This window comes from Ranitomeya imitator, chromosome 6, assembly GCF_032444005.1.
Source record: "Ranitomeya imitator isolate aRanImi1 chromosome 6, aRanImi1.pri, whole genome shotgun sequence".
NCBI classification, from domain to species: Eukaryota; Metazoa; Chordata; class Amphibia; order Anura; family Dendrobatidae; genus Ranitomeya; species Ranitomeya imitator.
In genome coordinates, this window is record NC_091287.1 from 18,710,034 (window position 1) to 18,722,673 (window position 12,640).

The 12,640-nt window shown below is 46.7% G+C and overlaps 1 protein-coding gene across 1 annotated transcript in view; it reads left to right on the forward strand.

The window, feature by feature from the left end:
* HHATL (hedgehog acyltransferase like) overlaps positions 1–10,687 on the forward strand; it is a 116,695-nt gene extending 106,008 nt beyond the window's left edge. The window contains exons 10-12 of the mRNA XM_069729263.1: positions 882–1,083; positions 4,344–4,485; positions 10,452–10,687. Coding sequence (XP_069585364.1) covers positions 882–1,083; positions 4,344–4,485; positions 10,452–10,573 — 466 coding nt within the window. The 3' untranslated portion in view covers positions 10,574–10,687. The remainder of the gene's footprint in view (positions 1–881; positions 1,084–4,343; positions 4,486–10,451) is intronic.
* The last annotated feature ends 1,953 nt before the right edge of the window (positions 10,688–12,640 follow it).

The window sequence follows — 12,640 nt, forward strand, 5'->3', positions numbered from 1 at the left end:
AAAACATATCTCGACATCAAGTGTCTAGAGAAGACTACAAGAAGTGTCCTTCATGGTCAAATTGCTGCAAAGAAGCCATTACTGAGGACCACAAACAAGAGGAGGCTTGTATAGACCGAGGACTGGACATCAGATCAGTGGAATCTGTTCTGTGCTCTGATGAGTCAACGTTTGAGATTTTTTGCATCAACCGTAATGTCTTTGTAAGACGCAGAAAAGATGATCGGATGGTTTCTACTTGTCCTGTGCTGGGATTTCCTTCACGACTGATGGCGCCTTTCCAGGTGACGACCTGATGAAGCTGCGGAGAGAGGCCAAAGATGACATAAAGCCGCCATAAAAGTAATGGGAGGTGTATTCTGAAGATTAACACATAGTCCGGCTTGTCGCATATGTTTCTTTACGCCATGTTCTCATATCTGTTCCTTCCTGATTTGCCGCTTTCAGTCTGAATCTGCAATGTGCACATTCCAGTAAGACCAAGGAAAAGCATCACAGGAACGGGGGTGTCCAAACTTTTAACTAGTGCTGCACATGCAGATACATGCAGACTACAGACCCTCTAAATAAACACAGACTTACTCATGTAATATACTGTGTAGGTATGAGAACATGGAGGGAGGGGGGAGGCATATAAAACAAAAATAAGGTCCTTGTTCTGTGCTCTATGGCGACCTCACACATTACATGCACATAACCCCTTATTCTTCAACAGCAAAAAAACCCGCAATAATAATATACATCAGCTCCAATATGTAATAATAAAAAATTCTCATTTATCCCGGAAAAAAATGAGAAAAGAAAACATAAGAATCTCCATTACAGGTTAGGATTATGTATATGAGCGGTACATTGTTCATACACTGTCTTCTTCTACACAGATATGTCTACAACTACCTCGGCGAGAATCATGATAATATAAAGAAAGAACTGGTGGCCACTATTGCCACATTCATAGTCACTACTCTGTGGCTTGGCCCATGTGAAATCGTCTATATCTGGTCTGTCTGCAACTGCTTTGGTCTGAATTTTGAGCTTTGGGTACAGAAGTTTTTTGAGCTGGAACCATTTGCCAGCATAGAGGTAATTTATTACTATGATACTGCCATATAATTACACTGAAACAATACTGCCCCCTATGTACAAGAATATAACTACTATAATACTGCTCCCTATGTACAAGAATATAACTACTATAATACTGCTCCTATGAACAAGAATATAACTGCTATAATACTGCCCCTATGTACAACAATATAACTACTATAATACTGCCCCTTATGTACAAGAATATATCTACTATAATACTGCTCCTATGCACAAGAATATAACTACTATAATACTGCCCCCTATGTACAAGAATATAACTGCTATAATACTGCTCCTATGTACAAGAATATAAGTACTATAATACTGCTCCTATGTACAAGAATATAACTACTATAATACTGCCCCTATGTACAAGAATATAACTACTATAATACTGCTCCTATGTACAAGAATATAACTACTATAATACTGCTCCTATGTACAAGAATACAACTACTATAATACTGCCCCTATGTACAAGAATATAACTACTATAATACTGCCCCTATGTACAAGAATATAACTACTATAAAACTGCTCCTATGTACAAGAATATAACTACTATAATACTGCCGCTATGTGCAAGAATATAACTACTATAATACTGCTCTTATGTACAAGAATATAACTACTATAATACTGCTCTTATGTACAAGAATATAACTACTATAATACTGCCCCTATGTACAAGAATATAACTACTATAATACTGCTCCTATGTACAAGAATATAACTACTATAATACTGCCCCTATGTACAAGAATATAACTACTATAATACTGCTCCTATGTACAAGAATATAACTACTATAATACTGCTCCTATATACAAGAATATAATTACTATAATACTGCCCCTATGTACAAGAATATAGCTACTATGATACTGCTCATATATACAAGAATATAACTACTATAATACTGCTCCTATGTACAAGAATATAACTACTATAATACTGCCCCTATGTACAAGAATATAACTACTATAATACTGCTCCTATGTACAAGAATATAACTACTATAATACTGCTCCTATATACAAGAATATAACTACTATAATACTGTCCCTATGTACAAGAATATAGCTACTATGATACTGCTCCTATATACAAGAATATAACTACTATAATAATGCTCCTATATACAAGAATATAACTACTATAATACTGCCGCTATGTACAAGAATATAACTACTATAATACTACCCCTATGTACAAGAATATAACTACTATAATACTGCCCCTATATACAAGAATATAACTACTATAATACTGCTCCTATGTACAAGAATATAACTACTATAATACTGCCGCTATGTACAAGAATATAACCACTATAATACTACCCCTATGTACAAGAATATAACTACTATAATACTGCCCCTATATACAAGAATATAACTACTATAACACTGCTCCTATGTACAAGAATATAACTACTATAATACTGCCCCTATGTACAAGAATATAACTACTATAATACTGCTCCTATGTACAAGAATATAACTACTATAACACTGCTCCTATGTACAAGAATATAACTACTATAATACTGCCCCTATGTACAAGAATATAGCTACTATGATACTGCTCATATATACAAGAATATAACTACTATAATACTGCTCCTATGTACAAGAATATAACTACTATGATACTGCCCCTATGTACAAGAATATAACTACTATAATACTGCTCCTATGTACAAGAATATAACTACTATAATACTGCTCCTATATACAAGAATATAACTACTATAATACTGCTCCTATGTACAAGAATATAGCTACTATGATACTGCTCCTATATACAAGAATATAACTACTATAATACTGCTCCTATGTACAAGAATATAACTACTATAATACTACCCCTATGTACAAGAATATAACTACTATAATACTGCCCCTATATACAAGAATATAACTACTATAATACTGCTCCTATGTACAAGAATATAACTACTATAATACTGCCCCTATGTACAAGAATATAACTACTATAATACTGCTCCTATGTACAATAATATAACTACTATAATACTGCTCCTATATACAAGAATATAACTACTATAATACTGCTCCTATGTACAAGAATATAACTACTATAATACTGCCCCTATGTACAAGAATATAACTACTATAATACTGCTCCTATGCACAATAATATAACTACTATAATACTGCTCCTATATACAAGAATATAACTACTATAATACTGCCCCTATGTACAAGAATATAACTACTATAATACTGCTCCTATGTACAAGAATATAACTACTATAATACTGCTCCTATGTACAAGAATATAACTACTATAATACTGTCCCTATGTACAAGAATATAACTACTATAATACTGCTCCTATGTACAAGAATATAACTACTATAATACTGCTCCTATATACAAGAATATAACTACTATAATACTGCCCCTATGTACAAGAATATAGCTACTATGATACTGCTCATATATACAAGAATATAACTACTATAATACTGCTCCTATGTACAAGAATATAACTACTATGATACTGCCCCTATGTACAAGAATATAACTACTATAATACTGCTCCTATGTACAAGAATATAACTACTATAATACTGCTCCTATATACAAGAATATAACTACTATAATACTGCTCCTATGTACAAGAATATAGCTACTATGATACTGCTCCTATATACAAGAATATAACTACTATAATAATGCTCCTATGTGCAAGAATATAACTACTATAATACTGCTCCCTATGTACAAGAATATAACTACTATAATACTGCCCCTATATACAAGAATATAACTACTATAATAATGCTCCTATGTACAAGAATATAACTACTATAATACTGCCCCTATGTACAAGAATATAACTACTATAATACTGCTCCTATATACAAGAATATAACTACTATAATACTGCTCCTATGTACAAGAATATAACTACTATAATACTACCCCTATGTACAAGAATATAACTACTATAATACTGCTCCTATGTACAAGAATATAACTACTATAATACTACCCCTATGTACAAGAATATAACTACTATAATACTGCCCCTATATACAAGAATATAACTACTATACTATACTATAAATTACTATACTGTAATCCTGCTTATTGACAGTTTCCATCTCTGTATTTGTCTTACATTACATAGTAATATCAGCAGTTGATGTGAAACACTTTGGAGATCTAGAACTTTATTACGGTAATTTCCGGTGACTTATATTATGTCCTTTTTCCTATTAGGCGAAGCTGCCAGAATCGATGTCTCGGAGAATCCGGGGACTTTTCGGGGCGGCGAACTTCTGGGCTATTATATTGTACAACATCTTAGCCCTGAACAGTCTGGATTTCGCTCTGCTTGTTGCCAAGAGGATTCTGATCACAGGTGAGTGACGGGTGAATATATGGTGCCGGCTGTATATATGGCAGTTGGTCACTGTAAGTCCGGCCCTTGCCAGGAGGAAATATCATCTGTGTTATATTTAGTATTATATAAATTGTGAGACAACTAAGACATGGAGTGCTCAATACTTTTTCCGTAGAAGCAGAATAAGCCCCCCCTCCCAGCTATGGTATCTAAGGGGGTTTCATTAGACAACCCGTTATCTTGCGCAATGGTTTTATTAATTTTACTCTTTGTACACTAGATGGCAGCAAAATTCAAGACAATTTTATCATACACTGAAATCCTCATACAGAAGTTGTTCTCCAGGATTGGGGGAAGGGGGGGGGGGCAGGCGCCACCTCTGCGCCCCTATAGCTGCACCTCTGCGCCCCCTATAGCTGCACCTCTGCGCCCCTATAGCTGCACCTCTGCGCCCCTATAGCTGCACCTCTGCGCCCCTATAGCTGCACCTCTGCGCCCCTATAGCTGCACCTCTGCGCCCCTCTATAGCTGCACCTCTCTGCCCCTATAGCTGCACCTCTGCTCCCCTCTATAGCTGCACCTGTGCGCCTCCTATAACTGCACCTCTGCGCCCCTATAGCTGCACCTCTGCGCCCACTATAGCTGCAACTCTGTGCCTCGTATAGCTGCACCTCTGTCCCCCTTTATAACTGCACCTGTGCGCCCCTATAGCTGCACCTCTGCACCCCCTATAGCTGCACCTCTGCGCCCACTATAGCTGCACCTCTGCGCCCACTATAGCTGCAACTCTGCTCCCCTTTATAACTGTACTTCTGCGCCCCTATAGCTGCACCTCTGCGCCCCCTATAGCTGCACCTCTGCGCCCACTATAGCTGCACCTCTGTCCCCCTTTATAACTGCACCTCTGCGCCCCTATAGCTGCACCCCTGCGCCCCCTATAGCTGCACCTCTGCGCCCCCTATAGCTGCACCTCTGCGCCCCTATAGCTGCACCTCTGCGCCCCTATAGCTGCACCTCTGCGCCCCTCTATAGCTGCACCTCTCTGCCCCTATAGCTGCACCTCTGCACCCCCTATAGCTGCACCTCTGCTCCCCTCTATAGCTTCACCTGTGCGCCTCCTATAACTGCACCTCTGCGCCCACTATAGCTGTAACTCTGTGCCTCGTATAGCTGCACCTCTGTCCCCCTTTATAACTGCACCTCAGCGCCCCTATAGCTGCACCTCTGCGCCCCCTATAGCTGCACCTCTGCGCCCACTATAGCTGCACCTCTGCGCCCACTATAGCTGCAACTCTGCTCCCCTTTATAACTGTACCTCTGCGCCCCTATAGCTGCACCTCTGCGCCCCCTATAGCTGCACCTCTGTCCCCCTTTATAACTGCACCTCTGCGCCCCTATAGCTGCACCTCTGTCCCCCTTTATAACTGCACCTCTGCGCCCCTATAGCTGCACCCCTGCGCCCCCTATAGCTGCACCTCTGCGCCCCCTATAGCTGCACCTCTGCGCCCCTATAGCTGCACCTCTGCGCCCCTATAGCTGCACCTCTGCGCCCCTCTATAGCTGCACCTCTCTGCCCCTATAGCTGCACCTCTGCACCCCCTATAGCTGCACCTCTGCTCCCCTCTATAGCTGCACCTCTGCACCCCCTATAACTGCACCTCTGCGCCCACTATAGCTGTAACTCTGTGCCTCGTATAGCTGCACCTCTGTCCCCCTTTATAACTGCACCTCTGCGCCCCTATAGCTGCACCTCTGCGCCCCCTATAGCTGCACCTCTGCGCCCCCTATAGCTGCACCTCTGCACCCACTATAGCTGCAACTCTGCTCCCCTTTATAACTGTACCCCTGCGCCCCTATAGCTGCACCTTGCATCTTGCGCAATGGTTTTATTATTTTACTCTTTGTACACTAGATGGCAGCAAAATTCAAGACACTTTTATCATACACTGAAATCCTCATACAGAAGTTGTTCTCCAGGATTGGGGGAAGGGGGGGTGGGGGGTGGGCAGGCGCCACCTCTGCGCCCCTATAGCTGCACCTCTGCGCCCCTATAGCTGCACCTCTGCGCCCCTATAGCTGCACCTCTGCGCCCCTCTATAGCTGCACCTCTCTGCCCCTATAGCTGCACCTCAGCTCCCCTCTATAGCTGCACCTGTGCGCCTCCTATAACTGCACCTCTGCGCCCACTATAGCTGCAACTCTGTGCCTCGTATAGCTGCACCTCTGTCCCCCTTTATAACTGCACCTCTGCGCCCCTATAGCTGCACCTCTGCGCCCCCTATAGCTGCACTTCTGCGCCCACTATAGCTGCACCTCTGCGCCCACTATAGCTGCAACTCTGCTCCCCTTTATAACTGTACCTCTGCGCCCCTATAGCTGCACCTCTGCGCCCACTATAGCTGCACCTCTGTCCCCCTTTATAACTGCACTTCTGCGCCCCTATAGCTGCACCCCTGCGCCCCCTATAGCTGCACCTCTGCGCCCCCTATAGCTGCACCTCTGCGCCCCTATAGCTGCACCTCTGCGCCCCTATAGCTGCACCTCTGCGCCCCTCTATAGCTGCACCTCTCTGCCCCTATAGCTGCACCTCTGCGCCCCCTATAGCTGCACCTCTGCTCCCCTCTATAGCTGCACCTGTGCGCCTCCTATAACTGCACCTCTGCGCCCACTATAGCTGTAACTCTGTGCCTCGTATAGCTGCACCTCTGTCCCCCTTTATAACTGCACCTCTGCGCCCCTATAGCTGCACCTCTGCGCCCCCTATAGCTGCACCTCTGCGCCCACTATAGCTGCAACTCTGCTCCCCTTTATAACTGTACCCCTGCGCCCCTATAGCTGCACCTCTGCGCCCCCTATAGCTGCACCTCTGCACCCCTCTATAGCTGCACCTCTGCGCCCCTATAGCTGCACCTCTGCGCCCCCTATAGCTGCACCTCTGCACCCCTCTATAGCTGCACCTCTGCGCCCCTATAGCTGCACCTCTGCGCCCCTATAGCTGCACCTCTGCGCCCCTCTATAACTGCACCTCTCTGCCCCCTATAGCTGCACCTCTGCGCCAACTATAGCTGCAACTCTGTGCCTCGTATAGCTGCACCTCTGCGCCCAATAGCTGCACCTCTGTGCCTCCTATAGCTGCACCTCTGTCCCCCTATAGCTGCACCTCTGCACCCCCTATAGCTGCACCTCTGCACTCCACTATAGCTGCACCTCTGCACCCCTCTATAGCTGAACCTCTGTGCCCTATAGCTGCACCTCTGTGCCCCTTTATAGCTGCACCTCTGTTCCCCTCTATAGCTGCACCTCTGCGCCCTCTATAGCTGCATCTCTCCCCCAATAGCTGCACCTCTGTGCCTCGTATAGCTGCACCTCTGTCCCCTTATAGCTGCACCTCTGTGCCTCCTATAGCTACACCTCTGTCCTCTTATAGCTGCACCTCTGCTCCCCTCTATAGCTGCACCTCTGTCCCCCTATAGCTGCACCTCTGCGCCCCCTATAGCTGCACCTCTGCGCCCCTCTATAGCTGCACCTCTGCGCCCCCAATAGCTGCACCTCTGCGCCTCCTATAGCTGCACCTCTGTCCCCCTATAGCTGCACCTCTGCGCCCCCTATAGCTGCACCTCTGCACCCCCTATAGCTGCACCTCTGCGCTCCCCTATCGCTGCATCTCTGCACCCCTCTATAGCTGCACCTCTGCACCTCCTATAGCTGCACCTCTGTCCCCCCTATAGCTGCACCTCTGCACCCCCTATAGCTGCACCTCTGTCCCCTATAGCTGCACCTCTGCCCCCTATAGCTGCACCTCTGCGCCCCTATAGCTGCACTTCTTTCCCCCTATAGCTTCACCTCTCTCCCCCTATAGCTGCACCTCTGTCCCCTATAGCTGCACCTCTGCACCTCCTATAGCTGCACCTCTGCGCCCCCTATAGCTGCACCTCTGCCCCCCTATAGCTGCACCTCTGTCCCCCTATAGGTGCACCTCTGTCCCCCTATAGCTGCACCTCTGTGCCCCCTATAGCTGTACCTCTGTGCCCCCTATAGCTGCATTTCTTTCCCCCTATAGCTGCACCTCTGTCCCCCCTATAGCTGCACCTCTGTCCCCTATAGCTGCACCTCCTATAGCTGCACCTATGCGCCCCCTATAGCTGCACCTCGGTCCCCTATAGCTGCACCTCTGTCCCCCTATAGCTTCACCTCTGCGCCTCCTATAGCTGCACCTCTGCGTCTCCAATAGCTGCACCTCTGTCACCTCTATAGCTGCACCTCTGTCCCCTATAGCTGCACCTCTGTCCCCTATAGCTGCACCTCTGTCCCCTATAGCTGCATCTCCTACAGCTGCACCTCTGCGCCCCTCTATAGCTGCACCTCTGTCCCCTATAGCTGCACCTCTGCGCCCCCTATAGCTGCACCTCTGTCACCTCTATAGCTGCACCTCTGTCCCCTATAGCTGCACCTCCTATAGCTGCATCTCTATCCCCCTTTAGCTGCACCTCTGTCCCCTATAGCTGCACCTGTGCGCCCCCTATAGCTACACCTCTGTCCCCCTACAGCTGCACCTCTGTCACCTCTATAGCTGCACCTCTGTCCCCTATAGCTGCACCTCTGCGTCTCCTATAGATGCACCTGTGTGCCCCCTATAGATGCACCTCTGTCCCCTATAGCTGCACATCTGCGCCTCCTATAGCTGCTCCTGTCCCCTATAGCTGCACCTCTGCACCCCCTATAGCTGCACCTCTGCGCCCCTATAGCTGCACCTCTGTGCCCCTATAGCTGCACCTCTGCGTCCCCTATAGCTGCACCTGTGCGCCCCCTATAGCTGCACCTCTGTCCCCCTCTATAGCTGCACCTCTGTCCCCCTTTAGCTGCACCTCTGTCCCCCTTTAGCTGCAACTCTGTCCCCTATAGCTGCACCTCTGTCCCCCTATAGCTGCACCTCTGCGCCCCTCTATAGCTGCACCTCTGTCCCCCTATAGCTGCACCTCTGCATCCCTCTATAGCTGCACCTCTGTCCCCCTATAGATGCACCTCTGTCCCCTATAGCTGCACCTCTGCGCCCCCTATAGCTGCACCTCTGTCCCCCTTTAGCTGCACCTCTGTCCCCCTATAGCTGCACCTCTGTCCCCTATAGCTGCGCCTCCTATAGCTGCACCTCTGTCCCCCTATAGCTGCACCTCTGCGCCCCCTATAGCTTTACCTCTGTCCCCCTATTGCTGCACCTCTGTCCCCCTATTGCTGCACCTCTGCTAATCTGATAGCTTCTTCTTCTTATATTATCATCCTGCCCTTATTGTGATTGGAAATCATATCTCCACATCCCAACTTCCTCCTGAGCCAACCTGAAAAAGCAGAGCTGCAGTGTAAAGCATGGGCTGGGCAGGGACTGAAGTCCAGACCTGGGATTAAAAAGCGCACTGGTCCATCCTGCCCCCACCACTTCTACAGATCGGGGGTCACTATGGCTCCACGACAGTTGTTAATGGTATCTGTGTCCGGGTGATGTGGCGGCCCCCTGCATGACCGGCCCACCTCTCATTTACCAGATGGGCAGTCCGGGTCTAGTGCAGAGCAATAATGAGGAGCAGAGGATCCTATGGGGACGAATGTGGACTCACTGGTCGTAGCTGTGCCGTTATGTGACACAACTGCAGTGTAAAGCATGGGGGACGGTCAGAACAGCAACTCGAGGCTCTGGCAGAGGTTGGGCTGAATTTTGGGTTTCCTCAGATAATGTTTCTGTAGTCACTGGTCTTAGTTGTTTGCTAATGGTGTAAAGCTGCAGTGTAAAGCATGGGGGATATAGAGCATCAGCCTGGGATTCTGAAGAGACAGGCGTTGCTTTTTTTACTACCGTAGACTCCAATAGACAGGGCCTACTTAGTGCTGGAGCGTGTAGAACGCCCTTCAGTGATTGAGGAGCCTGAAGACCCCCAGAGTAATGTTTGGGGGGCTAAGGTAGAACTGACGCCCTGCATCTCCTCCGCTTCCAGGCTTCCCGGTCAGCACGCTGTCCATCCTGTTTGTGACGTACTGCGGAGTTCAGCTCATCAAGGAGCGGGAGCGCGTCCTGGCCCTAGAGGAGGAGAGGAACGAGAAGCTGAAAGCCGCCTGACCCTACACCCAAAGACCCCCAGATCCCGACCGCCCGCAGATCAGCGCTGCAGGACACCCCCTGCACAGGAGCCGCGAACCTCCACCCAGAACCAATAAATATTTTATATAAGGACGAATTCTGTTACTTTGTATCAACAGGTGGAATCATTTAAAGGGCCAGCGTCCAGACTTCATCATCACACACAAGTGGGCAGCTGTGTACTTTGTATGTCAGCTTTTCATACTGTGCAGGATCTCTGCTTGCTGTCATTGATTGAGAATATTGCATATCGGAGGACAAAAATCCTTTCTGACCTAATACTTGTCACTGCTGAGGGTTTGCTACAGTTGTGTCCAGTGCAGCCAATCCTCTGTGTAAACTATCAGGATAATGTTGCTGATGCCTAGACAAGTGTAACAAATCCTCTGCTGTAATAAGTATTAAGTCTGTGTAGGTTTTCAGCCTCTAGATGGAAACAGGAATATTCTCGTTCACTGACAGCAAGCAGATTTATGGAACAGAAATATGAAGTATTTCAGACAAGTAACCTGGAATCCCCATGATTATTGGGTCTGCAGGATGTTTTTCTGGAGTATTGGACTCAGTCCCACAATCTGCCATACAGGTAGTGATGGAGCGTCGCCGGCAGAGGTTTTCAGCTGACAACGTCCAGGCTCAGAGATCTCTCAGATCCCGGCTGTTTAACTGTTTGTGTGCTGCAGTCTTGAGTATCACAGCTTGTAAACGCTTTGTGCAGCTCACATAAGAAAACCTTGCATTGCCCTCGCTACAATGTTATTCAGTTAGGCAGTGCTGATCTCTGAGTATTTCCTCACCTCGAATTGGAGTGAGGAAAAATGTGCAGCTTGCTGCGATCGGCCACATGAAACGGCCGAGACTCACAAATGAAAGTCAATGGGTGCAAGAAAAAAAAAATTGTACGGCCCACGGACCATGTGTGTGCACACCCATCTCATGGGAACCCCAATTGTTATGATCTGGTGATTAAGGAGCGACATGTGACTAGCTCTGAGCAGGTGGTAGCTATACTGACCGCAGTCCCTAAGCTCAACACAACACTAGAAGTAGCCGTGGGATGCTCCTAACTCTGCCTAGGCATCTCGTCACAGCCTAAGAGCTAACTACCCCTAAAGACAGAAATAGGAAAACTATCTTGCCTCAGAGAAAATCCCCAAAGGACAGAAAGCCCCCCACATGTAATGACTGTGAGAGGAGAAGGAAATGACATACGTAGTATGAAACAAGATTGAGCACAGGAGGCCACTTCTAGCTAGATAGAAAAAGTACAGAACAGAGCACTGTGCGGTCAGTAAAAAAAAACTAGAAAAAGTCCACCGCAGAGAAATGCAAAAATCTCCACACCTGACTAAAGGTGTGGAGGGCAAACTCTGCTGCCCAGAGCTTCCAGCTTAGCTGAATAGATCCATATTGATAAGCTGGACAAAAGAGCAAAAACAACAAAATGCTGATCAACAAAGTCCACAACAAGTGAACTGCAAAAAGACAAGCAAGGACTTAGCTTTGCTGAGCTGGTCAGAGTGTCAGGAAATCCTAAGAGCAATGACTCCAGGCAGGAACAATTGACAACTGGCATTGAATGAGAGATAAGGCCAGACTAATATAGCCGAGCCAGGAAGACGATCAGTGAAAACAGCTGCAGAAGCTAAATCCAAGAAGCAGCCATACCACTCAAACCACAGGAGGGAGCCCAAGAGCATAACTCACAAAAATGCTACTTACAACCACCGGAGGGAGCCCAAGAGCGGAATTCACAACAGTACCCCCCCCCCTTGAGGAGGGGTCACCGAACCCTCACCAGAGCCCCCAGGCCGATCAGGACGAGCCAAATGAAAAGCACGAACCAAATCGGCGGCATGAACATCGGAGGCAACAACCCAAGAATTATCCTCCTGGCCATAACCCTTCCACTTGACAAGATACTGAAGCTTCCGCCTCGAAAAACGAGAATCCAAAATTTTCTCAACCACATATTCCAACTCCCCCCCAACCAACACTGGGGCAGGAGGATTAACAGAGGGAACAACGGGCTCCACATATTTCCGC